Here is a 27500-nt window from a genome sequence, read left to right as displayed (position 1 = left end):
TTTTAGGGAGAATAAAAAGATGTTCTGGAAGGAGGTGAATAAAGTGCGTAAGACAAGGGAGCAAATGGGAACTTCAGTGAAGGGCGCAAATGGGGAGGTGATAACAAGTAGTGGTGATGTGAGAAGGAGATGGAGTGAGTATTTTGAAGGTTTGTTGAATGTGTTTGATGATAGAGTGGCAGATATAGGGTGTTTTGGTCGAGGTGGTGTGCAAAGTGAGAGGGTTAGGGAAAATGATTTGGTAAACAGAGAAGAGGTAGTGAAAGCTTTGCGGAAGATGAAAGCCGGCAAGGCAGCAGGTTTGGATGGTATTGCAGTGGAATTTATTAAAAAAGGGGGTGACTGTATTGTTGACTGGTTGGTAAGGTTATTTAATGTATGTATGACTCATGGTGAGGTGCCTGAGGATTGGCGGAATGCGTGCATAGTGCCATTGTACAAAGGCAAAGGGGATAAGAGTGAGTGCTCAAATTACAGAGGTATAAGTTTGTTGAGTATTCCTGGTAAATTATATGGGAGGGTATTGATTGAGAGGGTGAAGGCATGTACAGAGCATCAGATTGGGGAAGAGCAGTGTGGTTTCAGAAGTGGTAGAGGATGTGTGGATCAGGTGTTTGCTTTGAAGAATGTATGTGAGAAATACTTAGAAAAGCAAATGGATTTGTATGTAGCATTTATGGATCTGGAGAAGGCATATGATAGAGTTGATAGAGATGCTCTGTGGAAGGTATTAAGAATATATGGTGTGGGAGGAAAGTTGTTAGAAGCAGTGAAAAGTTTTTATCGAGGATGTAAGGCATGTGTACGTGTAGGAAGAGAGGAAAGTGATTGGTTGTCAGTGAATGTAGGTTTGCGGCAGGGGTGTGTGATGTCTCCATGGTTGTTTAATTTGTTTATGGATGGGGTTGTTAGGGAGGTAAATGCAAGAGTTTTGGAAAGAGGGGCAAGTATGAAGTCTGTTGGGGATGAGAGAGCTTGGGAAGTGAGTCAGTTGTTGTTCGCTGATGATACAGCGCTGGTGGCTGATTCATGTGAGAAACTGCAGAAGCTGGTGACTGAGTTTGGGAAAGTGTGTGGAAGAAGAAAGTTAAGAGTAAATGTGAATAAGAGCAAGGTTATTAGGTACAGTAGGGTTGAGGGTCAAGTCAATTGGGAGGTGAGTTTGAATGGAGAAAAACTGGAGGAAGTGAAGTGTTTTAGATATCTGGGAGTGGATCTGGCAGCGGATGGAACCATGGAAGCGGAAGTGGATCATAGGGTGGGGGAGGGGGCAAAAATCCTGGGGGCCTTGAAGAATGTGTGGAAGTCGAGAACATTATCTCGGAAAGCAAAAATGGGTATGTTTGAAGGAATAGTGGTTCCAACAATGTTGTATGGTTGCGAGGCGTGGGCTATGGATAGAGTTGTGCGCAGGAGAATGGATGTGCTGGAAATGAGATGTTTGAGGACAATGTGTGGTGTGAGGTGGTTTGATCGAGTGAGTAACGTAAGGGTAAGAGAGATGTGTGGAAATAAAAAGAGCGTGGTTGAGAGAGCAGAAGAGGGTGTTTTGAAGTGGTTTGGGCACATGGAGAGGATGAGTGAGGAAAGATTGACCAAGAGGATATATGTGTCGGAGGTGGAGGGAACAAGGAGAAGAGGGAGACCAAATTGGAGGTGGAAAGATGGAGTGAAAAAGATTTTGTGTGATCGGGGCCTGAACATGCAGGAGGGTGAAAGGAGGGCAAGGAATAGAGTGAATTGGAGCGATGTGGTATACCGGGGTTGACGTGCTGTCAGTGGATTGAAGCAAGGCATGTGAAGCGTCTGGGGTAAACCATGGAAAGCTGTGTAGGTATGTATATTTGCGTGTGTGGACGTATGTATATACATGTGTATGGGGGGGGGGATGGGTTGGGCCATTTCTTTCGTCTGTTTCCTTGCGCTACCTCGCAAACGCGGGAGACAGCGACAAAGTATAATAAAAAAAAAAAAAAAAATATATATATATATATATATATATATATATATATATATATATATATATATATATATATATGTATATATATATCCTACTTATCTGTTCATATATTCGTATGAAAAATGTATGAAATGTAGATGAATTTGTCATTGGTTAAATCCATTATTTTTAGATGTCACACTGGCATTATCCAACATATGAACATAACTCTGTTCTCCCTCATACCTGTTTGAGTTGTAATGAGTGTCAGCATATCCCCCTCATAGTATGAGTCAGTATATGTTCCCTCATAGTGTGTGTCATAATCCTCTCTCATAGTGTGTGTCATTATATGTTCCTCAGAGTGAGTCATATATCCTCCCTCATAGTGTGTGTCATGTGTCCTCCCTCATAGTGTCATAAATCCTCCCTCATAGTGTGTGCCATATATCCTCCCTCATAGTGTGTCATAAATCCTCCCTCAGTGTGTCATAAATCCTCCCTCAGTGTGTGCCATATATCCTCCCTCATAGTGTGTCATAAATCCTCCCTCAGTGTGTCATAAATCCTCCCTCAGTGTGTGCCATATATCCTCCCTCATAGTGTGTCATAAATCCTCCCTCAGTGTGTCATAAATCCTCCCTCATAGTGTGTGCCATATATCCTCCCTCATAGTGTCATAAATCCTCCCTCATAGTGTGTCATGTATCCTCTCTCATATCGTGTGTCATATATCCTCCCTCATAGTGTGTCATATATCCTCCCTCATAGTGTGTCATATATCCTCCCTCATAGTGTGTCATATATCCTCCCTCATAGTGTGTGCCATATATCCTCCCTCATAGTGTGTCATAAATCCTCCCTCATAGTGTGTCATGCATCATCCCTCATAGTGTGTCATGTATCCTCCCTCATATCGTGTGTCATATATCCTCCCTCATAGTGTGTCATATATCCTCCCTCATAGTGTGTCATATATCCTCCCTCATAGTGTGTCATAAATCCTCCCTCATAGTGCGTCATATATCCTCCCTCATATCGTGTGTCATATATCCTCCCTCATAGTGCGTCATATATCCTCCCTCATAGTGTGTGTCATATATCCTCCCTCATAGTGTGTGTCATATATCCTCCCTCATAGTGCGTCATATATCCTCCCTCATAGTGTGTGTCATATATCCTCCCTCATAATGTGTGTCATATATCCTCCCTCATAATGTGTGTCATATATCCTCCCTCATAATGTGTGTCATATATCCTCCCTCATAATGTGTGTCATATATCCTCCCTCATAATGTGTGTCATATATCCTCCCTCATAATGTGTGTCATATATCCTCCCTCATAATGTGTGTCATATATCCTCCCTCATAATGTGTGTCATATATCCTCCCTCATAATGTGTGTCATATATCCTCCCTCATAATGTGTGTCATATATCCTCCCTCATAATGTGTGTCATATATCCTCCCTCATAATGTGTGTCATATATCCTCCCTCATAATGTGTGTCATATATCCTCCCTCATAATGTGTGTCATATATCCTCCCTCATAATGTGTGTCATATATCCTCCCTCATAATGTGTGTCATATATCCTCCCTCATAATGTGTATCATATATCCTCCCTCATAATGTGTGTCATATATCCTCCCTCATAATGTTTGTCATATATCCTCCCTCATAATGTGTGTCATATATCCTCCCTCATAATGTGTGTCATATATCCTCCCTCATAATGTGTGTCATATATCCTCCCTCATAATGTGTGTCTCAGTATTTAAGAACCATTGACTGTGAAACTTTGCCCCCGGCCCTCAAGGTGCCTGTATTATCTGCCTTCCAGCCCTGACCCAATAGCTGGCACTTGTCTGGAAATGGCTCATTACTGGATTCATTCACTAACGTTTACATTGAAAGTGGCGAATTTCCTGTGGATGAATTCCATTCTTGGTTTAGGGCGGGAAATCCATAATTGTTTTATATTACGTGGACGAATTTCAGGATATTTATTCTTAGATCCTTTGTTGTGAGCGATGTCGAGAAAGTCCAGACTTGGGCTACAAACCCAGACGTGTTATCTTAGTGATGAAAATTTCAAGATTGCTGTTCCAGGTGATCATTCCAGACCTCTGTTACTAATAAGAATTCCAAAGCAGTTTTCTCGGTCAGGAGATCTTCCAGACGTATGACTTGATGGTATATTCCTTGAGGCAGGAAGCATGCAAGCCCAGGTTTTTGTACCTTTCACACCACGAGTCCTGTGATCTGGAACATGGTCATCTGTGTCCAGTTTTCTTGCACCATTAAGAGTCTTGACCATTTTTCCTTGAGCTATGAGGAATTATTATTTTGGAGAATGATACATGAGAGGCGATGTTGTATGACTTTAACGTATTGCTTGTTTGCGTCATAAAGAATCACATATTGTCTTCAGTCATAGTTAATCTTACATACCTTTTCCAGGTGAAGTTTACTAACAACTGAAAAAAAGTTCAATCTTGATTTTCCTCAATTGTTTTTTATTTACTAACACGTATTGCATTTGCTAATGTATCTTGATTGATTTTGATAATTTATAGCAGAAATTCGAGTGTAAACAGAAAGTTTATTGGAATTGTTTGCAAGGAAATGATGTTAAATGTGTAGTTGAGAAAGTAATGTTACCATCGAAAGAGCCTAATATGTGGGCATCATGACCAGTAAGTGGTGCACACTTAAGTGGTCAAGATAAAGCCAAATATTGTCTTAAAGTGATCATATTGCCCTCCTGGCTCCCTCCCACACCTTCCTCCTTCCATCCATGTGTTGGACGTGTCCTGATGACCATGTTGGACGTGTCCTGGTGACCGTGTTGCAAGTGTCCTGGATGACCATGTTGGACGTGTCCAGGTGACCGTGTTGGACGTGTCCTGCCTGGGTAACCGTGTTGGACGTGTCCTGATGACCATGTTGGACGTGTCCTGGTGACCGTGTTGGACGTTTCCTGGTGACCGTGTTGGACGTGTCCTGGTGACCGTGTTGGACGTGTCCTGGTGACCGTGTTGGACGTGTCCTGGGTGACCGTGTTGGACGTGTCCTGGTGACCGTGTTGGACGTGTCCTGGTGACCGTGTTGGACGTGTCCTGGGTGACCGTGTTGGACGTGTCCTGGTGACCGTGTTGGACGTGTCCTGGTGACCGTGTTGGACGTGTCCTGGTGACCGTGTTGGACGTGTCCTGGTGACCGTGTTGGACGTGTCCTGGGTGACCGTGTTGGACGTGTCCTGCCTGGGTGACCATGTTGGACGTGTCCTGGTGACCATGTTGGACGTGTCCTGGTGACCATGTTGGACGTGTCCTGCCTGGGTGACCATGTTGGACGTGTCCTGGTGACCATGTTGGACGTGTCCTGGTGACCATGTTGGACGTGTCCTGGGTGACCGTGTTGGACGTGTCCTGGTGACCATGTTGGACGTGTCCTGCCTGGGTGACCATGTTGGACGTGTCCTGGTGACCATGTTGGACGAGTCCTGGATGACCGTGTTGGACGTGTCCTGGTGACCATGTTGGACGTGTCCTGCCTGGGTGACCATGTTGGACGTGTCCTGGTGACCATGTTGGACGAGTCCTGGGTGACCATGTTGGACGTGTCCTGGATGACCGTGTTGGACGTGTCCTGGTGACCATGTTGGACGTGTCCTGGGTGACCGTGTTGGACGTGTCCTGGTGACCGTGTTGGACGTGTCCTGGTGACCATGTTGGACGTGTCCTGGTGACCGTGTTGGACGTGTCCTGGTGACCATGTTGGACGTGTCCTGGTGACCGTGTTGGACGTGTCCTGGTGACCATGTTGGACGTGTCCTGGTGACCATGTTGGACGTGTCCTGGTGACCATGTTGGACGTGTCCTGGGTGACCGTGTTGGACGTGTCCTGGTGACCATGTTGGACGTGTCCTGGTGACCATGTTGGACGTGTCCTGGTGACCGTGTTGGACGTGTCCTGCCTGGGTGACCATGTTGGACGTGTCCTGGTGACCATGTTGGACGTGTCCTGGTGACCATGTTGGACGTGTCCTGGTGACCATGTTGGACGTGTCCTGCCTGGGTGACCATGTTTGACGTGTCCTGGTGACCATGTTGGACGTGTCCTGGGTGACCGTGTTTGACGTGTCCTGGTGACCATGTTGGACGTGTCCTGGTGACCATGTTGGACGTGTCCTGGTGACCATGTTGGACGTGTCCTGGTGACCATGTTGGACGTGTCCTGGTGACCATGTTGGACGTGTCCTGATGACCATGTTGGACGTGTCCTGGTGACCATGTTGGACGTATCCTGGTGACCGTGTTGGACGTGTCCTGGTGACCGTGTTGGACGTGTCCTGATGACCATGTTGGACGTGTCCTGGTGACCATGTTGGACGAGTCCTGGATGACCGTGTTGGACGTGTCCTGGTGACCATGTTGGACGTGTCCTGGTGACCATGTTGGACGTGTCCTGGGTGACCGTGTTGGACGTGTCCTGGTGACCATGTTGGACGTGTCCTGCCTGGGTGACCATGTTCGACGTGTCCTGGGTGACCGTGTTGGACGTGTCCTGGTGACCATGTTGGACGTGTCCTGGTGACCATGTTGGACGTGTCCTGGGTGACCGTGTTGGACGTGTCCTGGTGACCATGTTGGACGTGTCCTGCCTGGGTGACCATGTTGGACGTGTCCTGGGTGACCATGTTGGACGAGTCCTGGGTGACCATGTTGGACGTGTCCTGGTGACCATGTTGGACGAGTCCTGGATGACCGTGTTGGACGTGTCCTGGGTGACCATGTTGGACGTGTCCTGGGTGACCATGTTGGACGAGTCCTGGGTGACCATGTTGGACGTGTCCTGGGTGACCATGTTGGACGTGTCCTGGTGACCATGTTGGACGAGTCCTGGATGACCGTGTTGGACGTGTCCTGGTGACCGTGTTGGACGTGTCCTGGTGACCGTGTTGGACGTGTCCTGGTGACCGTATTGGACGTGTCCTGGTGGCCATGTTGGACGTGTCCTGGTGACCATGTTGGACGTGTCCTGGTGACCGTGTTGAACGTGTCCTGGGTGACCGTGTTGGACTTGTCCTGGATAATCATAATGATAGAGTTGTATGACGCACTGAGGGAAGTCCTATAATAGTTTAATCCTATGAGCATAACGACCCTTAATCCTGGCTCAGATATATGACCAGCCAGGCCATCATACTTAAGGCTTCCTGCTGAAGGATCGTACCCTTATGCTGAAGGATTTTACCCCTCATGCTGAAGGATCGTACCCTCATGCTGAAGGATCGTACCCTTATGCTGAAGGATTTTACCCCTCATGCTGAAGGATCGTACCCTCATGCTGAAGGATCGTACCCTTATGCTGAAGGATCTTACCCTCATACTGAAGGATCGTACCCTCATGCTGAAGGATCGTACCCTTATGCTGAAGGATCTTACCCTCATGCTGAAGGATCGTACCCTCATGCTGAAGGATCTTACCCTCATGCTGAAGGATCTTACCCTCATGCTGAAGGATCTTACCCTCATGCTGAAGGATCTTACCCTCATGCTGAGGGATCTTACCCTCATGCTGAAGGATCTTACCCACATGCTGAAGGATCTTACCCTCATGCTGAAGGATCTTACCCTCATGCTGAAGGATCTTACCCTCATGCTGAAGGATCGTACCCTCATGCTGAAGGATCTTACCCTCATGCTGAAGGATCTTACCCTCATGCTGAAGGATCGTGCCCTCATGCTGAAGGATCGTACCCTCATGCTGAAGGATCTTACCCTCATGCTGAGGGATCTTACCCTCATGCTGAAGGATCTTACCCACATGCTGAAGGATCTTACCCTCATGCTGAAGGATCTTACCCTCATGCTGAAGGATTGTACCCTCATGCTGAAGGATCTTACCCTCATGCTGAAGGATCGTACCCTCATGCTGAAGGATCTTACCCTCATGCTGAAGGATCGTACCCTTATGCTGAAGGATCATACCCTTATGCTGAAGGATCTTACCCTCATGCTGAAGGATCGTACCCTCATGCTGAAGGATCTTACCCTCATGCTGAAGGATCGTACCCTCATGCTGAAGGATCTTACCCTCATGCTGAAGGATCGTACCCTTATGCTGAAGAATCATACCCTTATGCTGAAGGATCTTACCCTCATGCTGAAGGATCGTACTCTCATGCTGAAGGATCGTGCCCTCATGCTGAAGGATCGTACCCTCATGCTGAAGGATCTTACCCTCATGCTGAAAGATCTTACCCTCATGCTGAAGGATCTTACCCTCATGCTGAAGTATCATACCCTTATGCTGAAGGATCTTACCCTCATGCTGAAGGATCGTACCCTTATGCTGAAGGATCTTACCCTCATGCTGAAGGATCTTACCCTCATGCTGAAGGATCGTACCCTTATGCTGAAGGATCTTACCCTCATGCTGAAGGATCGTACCCTTATGCTGAAGGATCGTACCCTCATGCTGAAGGATCGTACCCTCATGCTGAAGTATCGTACCCTCATGCTGAAGGATCTTACTCTCATGCTGAAGGATCATACCCTTATGCTGAAGGATCGTACCCTTATGCTGAAGGATCGTACCCTTATGCTGAAGGATCTTACCCTCATGCTGAAGGATCTTACCCTCATGCTGAAGGATCGTACCCTTATGCTGAAGGATCTTACCCTCATGCTGAAGGATCGTACCCTCATGCTGAAGGATCGTACCCTCATGCTGAAGGATCGTACCCTCATGCTGAAGGATCTTACCCTCATGCTGGTGGATCGTACCCTCATGCTGAAAGATCTTACCCTCATGCTGAAGGATCTTACTCATGCTGAAGGATCGTACCCTCATGCTGAAGGATCTTACCCTCATGCTGAAGGATCGTACCCTCATGCTGAAGGATCGTACCCTCATGCTGAAGGATCGTACCCTCATGCTGAAGGATCTTACCCTCATGCTGAAGGATCGTACCCTCATGCTGAAGGATCTTACCCTCATGTTTGAAGGATCGTACCCTCATGCTGAAGGATCTTACCCTCATGCTGAAGGATCGTACCCTTATGCTGAAGGATCTTACCCTCATGCTGAAGGATCTTACCCTCATGCTGAAGGATCGTACCCTCATGCTGAAGGATCTTACCCTCATGCTGAAGGATCTTACCCTCATGCTGAAGGATCGTACCCTCATGCTGAAGGATCGTACCCTCATGCTGAAGGATCTTACCCTCATGCTGAAGGATCTCACCCTCATGCTGAAGGATCGTACCCTTATGCTGAAGGATCGTAACCTTATGCTGAAGGATCTTACCCTCATGCTGAAGGATCGTACCCTTATGCTGAATGATGGTACCCTTATGCTGAAGGATCTTACCCTCATGCTGAAGGATCGTACCCTTATGCTGAATGATGGTACCCTTATGCTGAAGGATCTTACCCTCATGCTGAAGGATCGTACCCTCATGCTGAAGGATCTTACCCTCATGCTGAAGGATCGTACCCTTATGCTGAAGGATCGTACCCTCATGCTGAAGGATCGTACCCTTATGCTGAAGGATCTTACCCTCATGCTGAAGGATCTTACCCTCATGCTGAAAGATCTTACCCTCATGCTGAAGGATCTTACCCTCATGCTGAAGTATCATACCCTTATGCTGAAGGATCTTACCCTCATGCTAAAGGATCGTACCCTGATGCTGAAGGATCTTACCCTCATGCTGAAGGATCTTACCCTCATGCTGAAGGATCGTACCCTTATGCTGAAGGATCTTACCCTCATGCTGAAGGATCTTACCCTCATGCTGAAGGATCGTACCCTTATGCTGAAGGATCTTACCCTCATGCTGAAGGATCGTACCCTTATGCTGAAGGATCGTACCCTCATGCTGAAGGATCGTACCCTCATGCTGAAGTATCGTACCCTCATGCTGAAGGATCTTACTCTCATGCTGAAGGATCATACCCTTATGCTGAAGGATCGTACCCTTATGCTGAAGGATCGTACCCTTATGCTGAAGGATCTTACCCTCATGCTGAAGGATCTTACCCTCATGCTGAAGGATCGTACCCTTATGCTGAAGGATCTTACCCTCATGCTGAAGGATCGTACCCTCATGCTGAAGGATCGTACCCTCATGCTGAAGGATCGTACCCTCATGCTGAAGGATCTTACCCTCATGCTGATGGATCGTACCCTCATGCTGAAAGATCTTACCCTTATGCTGAAGGATCTTACTCATGCTGAAGGATCGTACCCTCATGCTGAAGGATCTTACCCTCATGCTGAAGGATCGTACCCTCATGCTGAAGGATCGTACCCTCATGCTGAAGGATCGTACCCTCATGCTGAAGGATCTTACCCTCATGCTGAAGGATCGTACCCTCATGCTGAAGGATCTTACCCTCATGCTGAAGGATCGTACCCTCATGCTGAAGGATCTTACCCTCATGCTGAAGGATCGTACCCTTATGCTGAAGGATCTTATCCTCATGCTGAAGGATCTTACCCTGATGCTGAAGGATCTTACCCTCATGCTGAAGGATCGTACCCTCATGCTGAAGGATCTTACCCTCATGCTGAAGGATCTTACCCTCATGCTGAAGGATCGTACCCTCATGCTGAAGGATCGTACCCTCATGCTGAAGGATCTTACCCTCATGCTGAAGGATCTCACCCTCATGCTGAAGGATCGTACCCTTATGCTGAAGGATCGTAACCTTATGCTGAAGGATCTTACCCTCATGCTGAAGGATCGTACCCTTATGCTGAATGATGGTACCCTTATGCTGAAGGATCTTACCCTCATGCTGAAGGATCGTACCCTTATGCTGAATGATGGTACCCTTATGCTGAAGGATCTTACCCTCATGCTGAAGGATCGTACCCTTATGCTGAATGATGGTACCCTTATGGTGAAGGATGGTACCTTGGTCAGTTCACGGGGTTGGGATGCAGTATTGAGGGGAATAGAAATAGTCAATGATTTCTTGTTTTATATACGAATGTATTGACCGTCTCATGTCAAACAATAATCTCTCTCTCTCTCTCTCTCTCTCTCTCTCTCTCTCTCTCTCTCTCTCTCTCTCTCTCTCTCTCTCTCTCTCTCTTCATCATCATCATCATCATCATCATCCAATCTTTTAAGAAACCAACAAGGGATGAGCAGGAGTATTTCTCTGTACACACACTGTGTATAAATGTAAGGCTATACCATCCAGCTAGTCCGCTCCCTAACTCCTCATTAGCCTCTTTGGCCGACCATGTAGCGGTCTTGCCCTTAGCTAAGCCTCTAGCAAGACATGTTAACAATCACTGTTATATATTTCAGCTCGTTTGCGCTACCTCCGGGGGCTCTCCTGTTAGAGGCCTTCAGTGTGTTTATTGTTAAGTGTGAGATGATACAGGGTCGAGGTGAATGGTGTTCATTGTAGTAACGGATGGCATGACCTTTGACCTGACTATTAAGGGTTATGCTAAAGGCTGGGGCATAAAAAGATATCCATTGATCCTCCCATCATGCTCAAGAGTCGTACACTTGTGCTCAAGGGTCGTACCGTCATGCTCAAGGGTCGTATCGTTGTGTTCAAGGGTCGTACCGTCATGCTCAAGGGTCGTATCACCGTGCTCAAAGGTTAATTGGCACGTTCAAACACCCATGAACACTTCTGACGATGCTTTAGTGAGTTTCACACCAAGCCTCAGTGGGTTCCGTAAGAAGTCTCCTCAGGTTTCCTATAAAGTCGTAAAGCACTATTACTGTACTTTAAGATTCATAGTAATGTGTCTTAAGTCTGAAGGAGTTCCAAATGGAGCATGACATAATTAAGCCTTGGATTGCTCAGTAAGGTCTGGAACACATAAGTAAAGCCTTGAATTACAGAATGAAGCCTTGGGTAACTCAATGTGACTTGAAGCATGCGAGGCCTTTAAAAACACAGTGAGGTTTCAAAGCACAAAATGAAGCCTTTCATAACTCATTGAAACCTGGAATCACTGAATAAAATACTGCATAACTCAGTGAGGCTTCAAAGCTCTGAATGAATCCTTGGGTAACTAAATGAAGTCCTGAATCTATGAATGAAGCCACAAGGCAGTTTGAATGAAATTCTTCCGTTCTCTTTGTAAAATGATATATGCTTCACTTTGAAAAATGATATATGCTTCACTTTGTAAAATGATATATGTTTCCTTTTGTAAAATGATATATGCTTCACTTTGAAAAATGATATATGCTTCACTTTGTAAAATGATATATGTTTCCTTTTGTAATATGATATATGCTTCACTTTGAAAAATGATATACGTTTCCTTTTGTAAAATGATATATGCTTCACTTTGAAAAATGATATATGTTTCCTTTTGTAAAATGATATATGCTTCACTTTGGAAAATGATGTATGCTTCACTTTGTAAAATGATATATGTTTCCTTTTGTTAAATGATATATATACTTCACTTTTTGTTCTGCCTAAAATGTAATTATGTGATTCAGGATTTAATGATATCATTTGGTTGTATACAAAATATAATTATGTGATTCAAGATTTGATTATGTCATTTGGTTGTACACAGAATATGATTATGTGATTTAAGATTTAATGATGATATCATTTGGTTGTATACAAAATATGATTATGTGATTCAATATGCAATATCATTTGGTTGTATGCAAAATGTAGTTGTATGATACAAGTCTTAATGATGATATCAGTTGGTTGTATACAAAATATCATTATGTGATTCAAGATTTAATGATATGATTTGGTTGTATACAAAATATAATTATGTGATTCAAGATTTAATGATATCATTTGGTTGTATACAAAACGTAATTATGTGATTCAATATTAAATGTTATTATTTGATTGTTTACAAAATATGATAATGTGTTTCAAGATTTAATGATATAATTTGGTTGTATACAAAGTATAACTATGTGATTCAAGATTTGATTGTATCATTTGGTTGTATACAAATTATGATTATGTAATTCAAGATTTAATGATGATATCACTTGGTTGTATACAAAATATAATTATGTGATTCAAAATTTAATGATATTTGGTTGTATACAAAATATGATAATGTGATTCAAGATTTGATGATATCATTTGGTTGTATACAAAATATAATTATGTGATTTAAGATTTAATGATATCATTTGGTTGCATAAAAATATGATTATGTGATTCAAGATTTAATGATACCATTTGCGTGTATACAAAATGTAATTATGTGATTCAAGATTTAATGATATCATTTGCATGTTTACAAAATGTAATTATGTGATTCAGGATTTAATGATATCATTTGGTTGTATACAAAATGTAGTTATGTGATTCAAGAATCAATGATATCGTTTGGTTGTATACAAAATAAAGTTATGTGATTTAAGATTTGATTATATCATTTGATTGTATACAATATATAGTCATGAGAAAATGATATCATTTGGTTGTATACAAAATATAATTATGTGATTCAAGATTTAATGATATCATTTGGTTGTATACAAAATATAATTATGTGATTCAAGATTTAATGATATCATTTGGTTGTATACAAAATATGATTATGCCATTCAAGATTTAATGATTTTATTTAGTTGTATACAAAATGTAATTATGTGGTTCAATGTTTAATGCTATTATTTGATTGTATACAAAATATGATTATGTGTTTCAAGATTTAATGATATCATTTGGTTGTATACAAAATATAATTATGTGATTCAAGATTTAATGATATCATTTGGTTGTATACAAAATATAATTATGTGATACAAGATTTAATGATATCACTTGGTTGTACACAGAATATGATTATGTGATTCAAGATTAAAGATAATATCATTTGGTTGTATACAAAATGTAATTATATGATTCAGGATTTAATGATATCATTTGGTTGTATACAAAATATAGTTATGTGATTCAAGAGTTAATTATATCATTTGGTTGTATACAAGATATGGTTATGGGATTCAAGATTTGATGATGATATCAGTTGGTTGTATATAAAATCTAGTTATAGGATTTAAGAATTAATGATATCATTTGGTTGTTTATAAAATATAGTTATGTGATTCAAGATTTAATGATATCGCTTGGTTGTATACAAAATATAATTATGTGATTCAAGATTTAATGATATCGCTTGGTAGTATACAAAATATAATTATGTGATTCAAGATTTAATGATATCATTTGGTTGTATACAAAATGTAATTATGTGATCCAAGATTTAATGATATCATTTGGTTGTATACACTATATAGTCATGTGATTCAAGATTTGATGGTGATATCATATTTGTATATACACAAAGTATTTTTCCGTTTGAAAACTTTTCCCGTTATGCCTGTGGTGTGCTGAGTGAGTGTTCAGCTGGACACAAGGAAATCTTAACAGTAAAAGTTCCTGTTCAAAAATAGCCAGTTGCGAGGCGGAGAATGTTCGGTTATATATATATTTGGTGTTTGTTGTACTAAAGCGCCGTCTCCCGCGTTAGCGAGGTAGCGCAAGGAAACAGACGAAAAATGGCAAAACCCACCTTCATGCACATGTATATACATAAACGCACACGCACACGCACATATACATACCTATACATTTCAACGTATACATACATATACATTTCAACGTATACATACATATACATGCGCAAACATGTACATGTATACACATGTACATATTCATACTTGTTGCCTTCATCCATTCTCGTCGTCACCCCGCCACACATGAAATAGCATTCCTCTCTCTCTCTCTCTCTCTCTCTCTCTCTCTCTCTCTCTCTCTCTCTCTCTCTCTCTCTCTCTCTGAGAGACTGAGTGTGAACGAATGTGACCTTTGTTGTCTTTTCCTAGTGCTACTACGCGCTCGCGGGGGAAGGGGGGTGCCATTTCATGTGTGGCGGGGTGGCGGCGGGTATGGATGAAGGCAGCAAGTATGAATATGTACATTTGTATATATGCATATGTCTGTGTATGTATATGTATGTATACGTTGAAATGTATAGTATATATATGTGCGTGTGTGGACGTTTATGTATATACATGTGCATAAAAGTGGGTTTTGACATTCTTTCGTCTGTTTCCTTGCGCTACCTCGCTAACGCGGGAGACAGCGACTGATTACAATGAAGATATTTGCAGTCCAGCAGCATGACCATTACGTCACGTTATAATTACCCTCGTTAGCATGGACACCTTGGGTATGATGGCCTGGTCTTTGACCTAACCCTAAAGAGTCAGGTCAGTGAACAGGTTATCATAACTAGGGGCGTTACCGTCGTAATCATACTGAGTAACATCTTAATCTAAAGTCAGACCGCCGTGCTCAAAGGTCGTACCATTGTACTAAGGGTCGTACCACTGTACTAAGGGTCGTACCACTGTACTAAGGGTCGTATAATTGTACTAAGGATCGTACCATTGTACTAAGGGTCGTATCATTGTACTAAGGGTCGTATCATTGTACTAAGGGTCGTATCATTGTACTAAGGGTCGTACCATTGTACTAAGGGTCGTATCATTGTACTAAGGGTCGTACCATTGTACTAAGGGTCGTATCACTGTACTAAGGGTCGTACCATTGTACTAAGGGTCGTACCATTGTACTAAGGGTCGTATCATTATACTAAGGGTCGTACCATTGCGCTAAGGGTCGTACCATTGTACTAAGGGTCGTATCATTGTACCAAGGGTCGTACCGTTGTACTAAGGGTCGTATCATTGTACTAAGGGTCGTACCATTGCACTAAGGGTCGTATCATTGTAGTAAGGGTCGTATCATTGTACTTAGGGTCGTATCACTGTACTAAGGGTCGTATCATTGTACTAAGGGTCGTACCATTGTACTAAGGGTCGTACCATTGTATTAAGGGTCGTATCATTGTACTAAGGGTCGTACCATTGCACTAAGGGTCGTATCATTGTACTAAGGGTCGTATCATTGTACTAAAGGTCGTATCATTGTACTAAAGGTCGTATCATTGTACTAAGGGTCGTATCATTTTCTTTAAGGTCGTATCATTGCACTAAGGATCGTATCATTGTACTGAAGGCCGTATCATTGTCTAAGGGTCGTATCATTGTACTAAAGGTCGTATCATTGTACTAAGGGTCGTATCATTGTACTAAGGGTCGTACCATTTTGTACTAAAGGTAGTATCATTGTACTAAGGGTCGTATCATTGTACTAAGGGTCGTATCATTGTATTAAGGATCGTATCATTGTACTAAGGGTCGTATCATTGTACTAAGGATCGTATCATTGTACTAAGGGTCGTATCATTGTACTAAGGGTCGTATCATTGTACTAAGGGTCGTATCATTTTGTACTAAGGATCGTATCATTGTACTAAGAATCGTATAATTGTACTAAGGATCGTATCATTGTACTAAAGGTCGTATCATTGTACTAAAGGTCGTATCATTGTACTAAAGGTCGTATCATTGTACTAAGGGTCGTATCATTGTACTAAGGGTCGTATCATTGTACTAAAGGTCGTATCACTGTACTAAGGATCGTATCATTGTACTAAGGATCGTATCATTGTACTCAAGGTCGTATCATTGTACTAAGGGTCGTATCATTGTACTAAGGATCGTATCATTGTACTAAGGATCGTATCATTGTACTAAAGATCGTATCATTGTACTAAGGGTCGTATCATTGTACTAAAGGTCGTATCATTGTACTAAGGATCGTATCATTGTACTAGAGGTCGTATCATTTTACTAAAGGTCGTATCATTGTACTAAAGGTATCATTGTACTTAGGGTCGTATCATTGTACTAAGGATCGTATCATTGTACTAAGGATCGTATCATTGTACTAAGGGTTGTATCATTGTACTAAGGATCGTATCATTGTACTAAAGGTCGTATTATTATACTAAGGGTCGTATCAATGTACTAAGGGTCGTATCATTGTACTAAGGGTCGTATCATTTTTTACTAAGGATCGTATCATTGTACTAAAGGTCGTATCATTGTACTAAAGGTAGTACCATTGTACTAAGGGTCGTATCATTTTGTACTAAGGGTGGTACCATTGTACTAAGGGTCGTATCATTGTACTAAGGGTCGTATCATTGTACTAAGGATCGTATCATTGTACTAAAGGTCGTATCATTGTACTAAAGGTCGTATCATTGTACTAAGGGTCGTATCATTGTACTAAGGATCGTATCATTGTACTAGAGGTCGTATCATTGTACTAAGGGTCGTATCATTGAACTAAGGATCGTATCATTGTACTAAAGGTCGTATCATTGTACTAAGGGTCGTATCATTGTACTAAGGGTCGTATCATTGTACTAAGGGTCGTATCATTTTGTACCAAGGATCGTATCATTGTACTAAAGGTCGTATCATTGTACTAAAGGTAGTATCATTGTACTAAGGGTCGTATCATTGTACTAAGGATCGTATCATTGTACTAAGGGTCGTATCATTGTACTAAGGGTCGTATCATTGTACTAAGGATCGTATCATTGTACTAAAGGTCGTATCATTGTACTAAGGATCGTATCATTGTACTAAAGGTCGTATCATTGTACAAAAGGTAGTATCATTGTACTAAGGGTCGTATCATTGTACTAAGGGTCGTATCATTGTACTAAGGATTGTATCATTGTACTAAAGGTCGTATCATTGTACTAAGGATCGTATCATTGTACTAAAGGTCGTATCATTGTACTAAAGGAAGACATAACATTTCTTTCTGATGTGCCATGTCTCTTCTGTGTGCACATTATCACTCTAGTCATCCCTTGTCCTGCAGTCCGTACAACCACCCATCAGTACAACCGTACACTTTAACTTATTCACAACAGGTGCAACCGATTTCCATTTGAAACAGTGTTATCAATTTGTGTACCCTGTGTCTTTATTTAACACTATTTTATGACTATTTTTCCTCTTATTGACCCATTCATTGTCTTACCAGTTTTTCTACAGCTGCATTCATATGTTCCTTTCTCTTGTGTACTGTTATGAGTATTGTTGACTTCCTCATTGTGATGTCCTCCAGCAGTATGTGGTGTACTGTTGTAAGTATTGTTGACTTCCTCATTATGATGTCTTCCAGCAGTATGTGGTGTACTGTGAGTATTGTTGACTTCCTCATTATGATGTCTTCCAGCAGTATGTGGTGTACTGTTGTGAGTATTGTTGACTTCCTCATTATGATGTCTTCCAGCAGTATGTGGTGTACTGTGAGTATTGTTGACTTCCTCATTATGATGTCTTCCTGCAGTATGTGGCAGCGGGGTGTGGCATTGGTGTTGGCTACACTGCTTCTGGTCGGGGCTGCGCAGAAAGACTTGGAAAATGAATTTGGTTGTCACTGTATGGAGTACTGGACCTGCATCACCAGGTAAGGTTAGGTTAGGTTTGGTTGTCACTGTATGGAGTACTGGACCTGCATCACCAGGTAAGGTTAGGTTAGGTTAGGTTAGGTTAGGTTAGGTTAGGTTAGGTTAGGTTAGGTTTGGTTGTCACTGTATGGAGTACTGGACCTGCATCACCAGGTAAGGTTAGGTTAGGTTAGGTTAGGTTAGGTTAGGTTAGGTTGTCACTGTATGGAGTACTGGACCTGCATCACCAGGTAAGGTTAGGTTAGGTTAGGTTAGGTTAGGTTAGGTTAGGTTAGGTTAGGTTAGGTTTGGTTGTCACTGTATGGAGTACTGGACCTGCATCACCAGGTAAGGTTAGGTTAGGTTTGGTTGTCACTGTATGGAGTACTGGACCTGCATCACCAGGTAAGGTTAGGTTAGGTTAGGTTAGGTTAGGTTAGGTTAGGTTAGGTTAGGTTGTCACTGTATGGAGTACTGGACCTGCATCACCAGGTAAGGTTAGGTTAGGTTAGGTTAGGTTAGGTTAGGTTAGGTTGTCACTGTATGGAGTACTGGACCTGCATCACCAGGTTAGGTTAGGTTAGGTTAGGTTAGGTTAGGTTGTCACTGTATGGAGTACTGGACCTGCATCACCAGGTAAGGTTAGGTTTATTGATTAATTTTATTTTTTATTCATTTATTGATCGAGATACGTGTAGCGGAGAGTTTAAGCTGCAGGAGTCTCGGGAATGGTAATTACGTGGTTTCATTTTACATATTGAGTATATGTAGTAGTAGTAGTATTGGTATGTAATGTTGGCTACGTCTTACATATTGAGTATATGTAGTAGTATTGGCATGTAATGTTGGCTACATCTCACATATTGAGTATATGTAGTAGTATTGGTATGTAATGATGGCTACATTTTACATATTGAGTATATGTAGTAGTAGTAGTATTGGTATGTAATGTTGGCTACATCTTACATATTGAGTATATGTAGTAGTATTGGCATGTAATGTTGGCTACATCTCACATATTGAGTATATGTAGTAGTATTGGTATGTAATGATGGCTACATTTTACATATTGAGTATATGTAGTAGTAGTAGTATTGGTATGTAATGTTGGCTACATCTTACATATTGAGTATATGTAGTAGTATTGGCATGTAATGTTGGCTACATCTCACATATTGAGTATATGTAGTAGTATTGGTATGTAATGATGGCTACATTTTACATATTGAGTATATGTAGTAGTAGTAGTATTGGTATGTAATGTTGGCTACATCTTACATATTGAGTATATGTAGTAGTATTGGCATGTAATGTTGGCTACATCTCACATATTGAGTATATGTAGTAGTATTGGTATGTAATGTTGGCTACATCTCACATATTGAGTATATGTAGTAGTAGTATTGGTATGTAATGTTGGCTACATCTCACATATTGAGTATATGTAGTAGTATTGGTATGTAATGTTGGCTACATCTTACATATTGAGTATATGTAGTAGTAGTATTGGCATGTAATGTTGGCTACATCTCACATATTGAGTATATGTAGTAGTAGTATTGGTATGTAATGTTGGCTACATCTCACATATTGAGTATATGTAGTAGTAGTATTGGTATGTAATGTTGGCTACATCTCACATATTGAGTATATGTAGTAGTAGTATTGGTATGTAATGTTGGCTACATCTCACATATTGAGTATATGTAGTAGTAGTATTGGTATGTAAGACGTGCGTACGTCACCCACAGTGGTGGTCAGCCGTACAGCTACTGCGGGTTGAGTGCGTCTAGTGTGTGTTGCTTCGTAGCGCTCAACGCCAGACCCATCGGTATCTTGCCGCTCCACAACCGTAACAAATCCTGCGGTACCAAGGGCGCGGACACCCGCAAGGAGGGCCAGGCGGAGATGTCCGAGTGGCCCTGGCATGTGAGTACCTACCTAACTACCTAACTACTTGTTCATAACAATTTGACAATTAGAGTGGTTGAAAGCACGGGTGTAGGACCGTACGATCTTGGAGCTTGACGGTACGGCCCTAGTTTACGTACCGTCGGTTCAAGGGTCGTGTTCATGTAATCACAAATCATCCATTTATCTCATGTTTTTGTATACTATTTGTTGTTGTTGTTGTTTATCTTTCCTGTGATAACGTTATTTGTTGACACGTATGTTTGCAGGCAGCCATCTTGGAGCAGGAGCAAGACCTCTACGTGTGTGGGGCCTCCCTGCTGGACGAGGCGTGGGTCCTGACCGCTGCCCACTGTGTTGACGACTAGTGAGTCCCACGCCTCCTACATGTCTTCATCCACACCCATCATCATCCACACCCGCCATCATCATCCACACCCATCATCATCATCCACACCCATCATCATCATCCACACCTGCCATCATCATCATCATCCACACCTGCCATCATCATCATCATCATCCACACCCACTGTCATCATCATCCACACCCACTGTCATCATCATCCACACCCGCCATCATCATCCACACCCACTGTCATCATCATCCACACCCACTGTCATCATCATCATCCACACCCATCATCATCATCATCATCCACACCCACTGTCATCATCATCCACACCCACTGTCATCATCATCCACACCCACTGTCATCATCATCCACACCCGCCATCATCATCCACACCCATCATCATCATCATCCACACCCATCATCATCCACACCCATCATCATCATCATCCACACCCACTGTCATCATCATCCACACCCGCCATCATCATCCACACCCATCATCATCCACACCCACCATCATCATCCACACCCATTATCACCATCATCCACAACCACTGTCATCATCATCCACACTCACTGTCATCATCATCCACACCCACTGTCATCATCATCCACACCCGCCATCATCATCCACACCCATCATCATCATCATCCACACCCACTCATCATCATCCACACCCATCATCATCATCCACACCCATCATCATCCACACCCGCCTTCATCATCCACACCCACTGTCATCATCCACACCCACTGGCATCATCATCCACACCCATCATCATCATCCACACCCACTGTCATCATCATCCACACCCATCATCATCATCCACACCCACTGTCATCATCATCCACACCCATCATCATCAACACCCACTGTCATCATCATCCACACCCACTGTCATCATCATCCACACCCACTGTCGTCATCATCCACACCCGCCATCATCATCCACACCCACCGTCATCATCATCCACACCCACTGTCATCATCATCCACACCCATCATCATCATCATCCACACCCATCATCATCATCATCCACACCCACTGTCATCATCATCCACACCCATCATCATCATCCACACCCACTGTCATCATCATCCACACCCAGTGTCATCATCATCCACACCCATGTCATCATCATCCACACCCGCCATCATCATCCACACCCATCATCATATCATCACACCCACTGTCATCATCATCCACACCCATCATCATCATCCACACCCATCATCATCCACACCCGCCATCATCATCCACACCCACTGTCATCATCCACACCCACTGTCATCATCATCCACACCCATCATCATCATCCACACCCACTGTCATCATCGTCCACACCCATCATCATCATCCACACCCACTGTCATCATCATCCACACCCATCATCATCATCATCACACCCACTGTCATCATCATCCACACCCATCATCATCATCATCCACACCCACTGTCATCATCATCCACACCCATCATCATCATCATCCACACCCACTGTCATCATCCACACCCGCCATCATCATCCACACCCACCGTCATCATCATCCACACCCACTGTCATCATCATCCACACCCATCATCATCATCCACACCCGCCATCATCATCCACACCCATCATCATCATCCACACCCATCATCATCCACACCCGCCATCATCATCCACACCCATCATCATCATCATCCACACCCATCATCATCATCCACACCCACTGTCATCATCGTCATCCACACCCACTGTCATCATCATCCACACCCATCATCATCATCCACACCCACTGTCATCATCATCCACACCCACTGTCATCATCATCCACACCCATCATCATCATCCACACCCACCATCATCATCCACACCCATCATCATCATCCACACCCACTGTCATCATCATCCACACCCATCATCATCATCCACACCCGCCATCATCATCCACACCCATCATCATCATCGTCCACATCCACTGTCATCATCATCCACACTGTGTGCCACTGCCATCATCATCCACACCCGCCATCTTCATCCTCACCCATCATCATCATCCACACCCAACGTCATCATCATCCACACCCATCATCATCATCATCCACACCCACTGTCATCATCATGCACACCCATCATCATCATCCACACCCGCCATCATCATCCACACCCGCCATCATCATCCACACCCATAATCATCATCATCCACACCCACCGTCATCATCATCCACACCCACCGTCATCATCATCCACACCCACCGTCATCATCCACACCCACTGTCATCATCATCCACACCCACTGTCATCATCATCCACACGCATCATCATCATCCACACCCGCCATCATCATCCACACCCACCGTCATCATCATCCACACCCATCATCATCATCATCATCCACACCCACCGTCATCATCATCCACACCCACCGTCATCATCCACACCCACCGTCATCATCCACACCCACTGTCATCATCATCCACACCCACTGTCATCATCATCCACACCCACTGTCATCATCATCCACACCCATCATCATCAACCACACCCGCCATCATCATCAACACCCATCATCATCATCCACACCCGCCATCATCATCTTCCACACCCACCGTCATCATCATCATCCACACCCACCGTCATCATCATCATCCACACCCACCGTCATCATCATCATCCACACCCACCGTCATCATCATCATCCACACCCACCGTCATCATCATCCACACCCACCGTCATCATCCACACCCACCATCATCATCCACACCCAGTCATCATCATCCACACCCACTGTCATCATCATCCACACCCATCATCATCATCCACACCCGCCATCATCATCCACACCCATTATCATCATCCACACCAGCCATCATCGTCATCCACACCCACCGTCATCATCATCATCCACACCCACCGTCATCATCATCATCCACACCCACCGTCATCATCATCCACACCCACCGTCATCATCCACACTTACCGTCATCATCATCATCCACACCCACCGTCATCATCATCCACACCCATCATCATCATCGCCCACACCCGCCATCATCATCATCCACACCCGCCATCATCATCCACACCCACCGTCATCATCATCCACACCCATCATCATCATCACCCACACCCGCCATCATCATCATCCACACCCACTGTCATCATCATCCACACCCACCGTCATCATCCACACTTACCGTCATCATCATCATCCACACCCACCGTCATCATCATCCACACCCATCATCATCATCACCCACACCCGCCATCATCATCATCCACACCCGCCATCATCATCCACACCCACCATCATCATCCACACCCATCATCATTATCCACACCCGCCATCATCAACCACACCCGCCATCATCATTCACACCCATCATCATCATCCACACCCACCGTTATCATCATCCACACCCATCATCATCATCCACACCCACCGTCATCATCATCCACACCCATCATCATCATCATCCACACCCGCCATCATCATCATCCACACCCGCCATCATCATCCACACCCACCATCATCATCCACACCCATCATCATCACCCACACCCGCCATCATCATCCACACCCGCCATCCTCATCCACACCCATCATCATCATCCACACCCACCGTCATCATCACCCACACCCACTGTCATCATCCACACCCATCATCATCATCATCCACACCCACCGTCATCATCCACAACTAGTCATCATCCACACCCTGTCATCATCATCCACACCCACCATCATCATCATCCACCCCCGCCATCATCATCATCCACACCCACCATCATCATCCACACCCATCATCATCATCCACATCCACCATCATCATCCACACCCGCCATCATCATCCACACCCATCATCATCATTCACACCCGCCATCATCATCCACACCCACCGTCATCATCCACACCCATCATCATCATCCACACCCGCCATCATCATCCACTCCCGCCATCATCCACACCCACCATCATCCACCCACGCCATCATCATCCACACCCGCCATCTTCAACCACACCCACCACATCATCCATACATCTTCATCCATACCCACCATTATCATCCTTACATCATCCACATCCACCCTCATCTTCCATACCATCTTCATCCATACCCACCATCATCATTCATACCATCTTCATGCACACCCACTATCATCATCCATACCATTTTCATCCACACCCACCATCATCATCATCCATACCATCTTCATCAACACCCACCATCATCATCCATACCATCTTCATTCACACCCACCATCATCTATACCATCTTCATCCACACTATCATCATCCATACCATCTTCATCCACACCCACTATCATCATCCATACCATTTTCATCCACACCCACCATTATCTATACCATCTTCATCCACACTATCATCATCCATACCATCTTCCTCACAAGCCTGACGTCATATTCACATCTTTCTTACATTTATCTTACGTGTCTTGTTATTATTAATGTTGTCATGACAGTCTCCTCACCTTCCTGGCACTACATCTGTACTTTAACCACAACAACCACCATCTACACTCATGGATACACTACAACCACCATCTACACGCATGGATACGCTACACCCACCATCTACACGCATGGATACGCTACATCCACCATCTACACGCATGGATACATTACAACCACCATCTACATGCATGGATACGCTACAACCACCAGTGGTACAGTCCCTAAGTACGACGGTGCACAGTGGTACAGTCACTAAGTACGACGGTGCACAGTGGTACAGTCACTAAGTACGACGGTGCACAGTGGTACAGTCACTAAGTACGACGGTGCACAGTGGTACAGTCACAAAGTACGACGGTGCACAGTGGTACAGTCACTAAGTACGACGGTGCACAGTGGTACAGTCACTAAGTACGACGGTACACAGTGGTACAGTCACTAAGTACGACGGTGCACAGTGGTACAGTCACTAAGTACGACGGTGCACAGTGGTACAGTCACTAAGTACGACGGTGCACAGTGGTACAGTCACTAAGTACGACGGTACACAGTGGTACAGTCACTAAATACGACGGTGCACAGTGGTACAGTCACTAAGTACGACGGTGCACAGTGGTACGGTCACTAAGTACGACGGTACACAGTGGTACAGTCACTAAGTACGACGGTGCACAGTGGTACAGTCACTAAGTACGACGGTGCACAGTGGTACAGTCACTAAGTACGACGGTGCACAGTGGTACAGTCAGTAAGTACGACGGTGCACAGTGGTACAGTCACTAAGTACGACGGTACACAGTGGTACAGTCACTAAGTACGACGGTGCACAGTGGTACAGTCACTAAGTACGACGGTGCACAGTGGTACAGTCACTAAGTACGACGGTACACAGTGGTACAGTCACTAAGTACGACGGTACACAGTGGTACAGTCACTAAGTACGACGGTACACAGTGGTACAGTCATTAAGTACGACGGTACACAGTGATACAGTCACTAAGTACGACGGTACACAGTGGTACAAGTTCACTAAGTACGACGGTACACAGTGGTACAGTCACTTAAGTACGACGGTCCACAGTGGTACAGTCACTAAGTACGACGGTGCACAGTGGTACAGTCACTAAGTACGACGTACACAGTGGTACAGTCCCTAAGTACGACGGTACACAGTGGTACAGTCACTAAGTACGCGGTTCACAGTGGTACAGTCATCTAAGTACGACGGTACACAGTGGTACAGTCACTAAGTAACGACGGTACACAGTGGTACAGTCACTAAGTACGACGGTGCACAGTGGTTACAGTCACTAAGTACGACGGTACACAGTGGTACAGTCACTAAGTACGACGGTACACAGTGGTACAGTCCCTAAGTACGACGGTACACAGTGGTACAGTCACTAAGTACGACGGTACACAGTGGTACAGTCCCTAAGTACGACGGTACACAGTGGTACAGTCACTAAGTACGACGGTACACAGTGGTACAGTCACTAAGTACGACGGTACACAGTGGTACAGTCATTAAGTACGACGGTACACAGTGGTACAGTCACTAAGTACGACGGTGCACAGTGGTACAGTCACTAAGTACGACGGTACACAGTGGTACAGTCCCTAAGTACGACGGTACACAGTGGTACAGTCACTAAGTACGACGGTACACAGTGGTACAGTCATTAAGTACGACGGTACACAGTGGTACAGTCATTAAGTACGACGGTACACAGTGGTACAGTCACTAAGTACGACGGTGCACAGTGGTACAGTCACTAAGTACGACGATGCACAGTGGTACAGTCACTAAGTACGACGGTACACAGTGGTACAGTCACTAAGTACGACGGTACACAGTGGTACAGTCACTAAGTACGACGGTACACAGTGGTACAGTCACTAAGTACGACGGTGCACAGTGGTACAGTCACTAAGTACGACGGTACACAGTGGTACAGTCACTAAGTACGACGGTACACAGTGGTACAGTCACTAAGTATGACGGTACACAGTGGTACAGTCACTAAGTACGACGGTACACAGTGGTACAGTCAGTAAGTACGACGGTACACAGTGGTACAGTCACTAAGTACGACGGTACACAGTGGTACAGTCACTAAGTACGACGATACACAGTGGTACAGTCAGTAAGTACGACGGTACACAGTGGTACAGTCACTAAGTACGACGGTACACAGTGGTACAGTCAGTAAGTACGACGGTGCACAGTGGTACAGTCAGTAAGTACGACGGTACACAGTGGTACAGTCACTAAGTACGACGGTACACAGTGGTACCGTCACTAAGTACGACGGTGCACAGTGGTACAGTCAGTAAGTACGACGGTACACAGTGGTACAGTCAGTAAGTACGACGGTACACAGTGGTACAGCCAGTAAGTATGACGGTACACAGTGGTACAGTCAGTAAGTACGACGGTACACAGTGGTACAGTTA

General features: G+C 44.1%; 1 protein-coding gene across 3 annotated transcripts in view; it reads left to right on the top strand.

The window, feature by feature from the left end:
- LOC139765064 (chymotrypsin-like protease CTRL-1) overlaps window positions 1–27500 on the top strand; it is a 218943-nt gene that overhangs the window by 130824 nt on the left and 60619 nt on the right. For all 3 annotated transcript variants that reach the window (XR_011716558.1, XM_071692171.1, XM_071692172.1), the window contains 3 exons: window positions 18213–18332; window positions 20064–20241; window positions 20493–20590. Coding sequence is in view for 2 of the 3 variants with exons in the window: in XM_071692171.1 (XP_071548272.1) it covers window positions 18213–18332; window positions 20064–20241; window positions 20493–20590 (396 nt within the window). In the remaining variant the exon portion in view is untranslated. The remainder of the gene's footprint in view (window positions 1–18212; window positions 18333–20063; window positions 20242–20492; window positions 20591–27500) is intronic.

Source organism: Panulirus ornatus, chromosome 52 (genome assembly GCF_036320965.1).
Source record: "Panulirus ornatus isolate Po-2019 chromosome 52, ASM3632096v1, whole genome shotgun sequence".
NCBI lineage: Eukaryota > Metazoa > Arthropoda > Malacostraca > Decapoda > Palinuridae > Panulirus > Panulirus ornatus.
The sequence above is the reverse complement of the archived record's forward strand: the minus strand, read 5'-3'. Positions and strand labels throughout refer to the sequence as shown.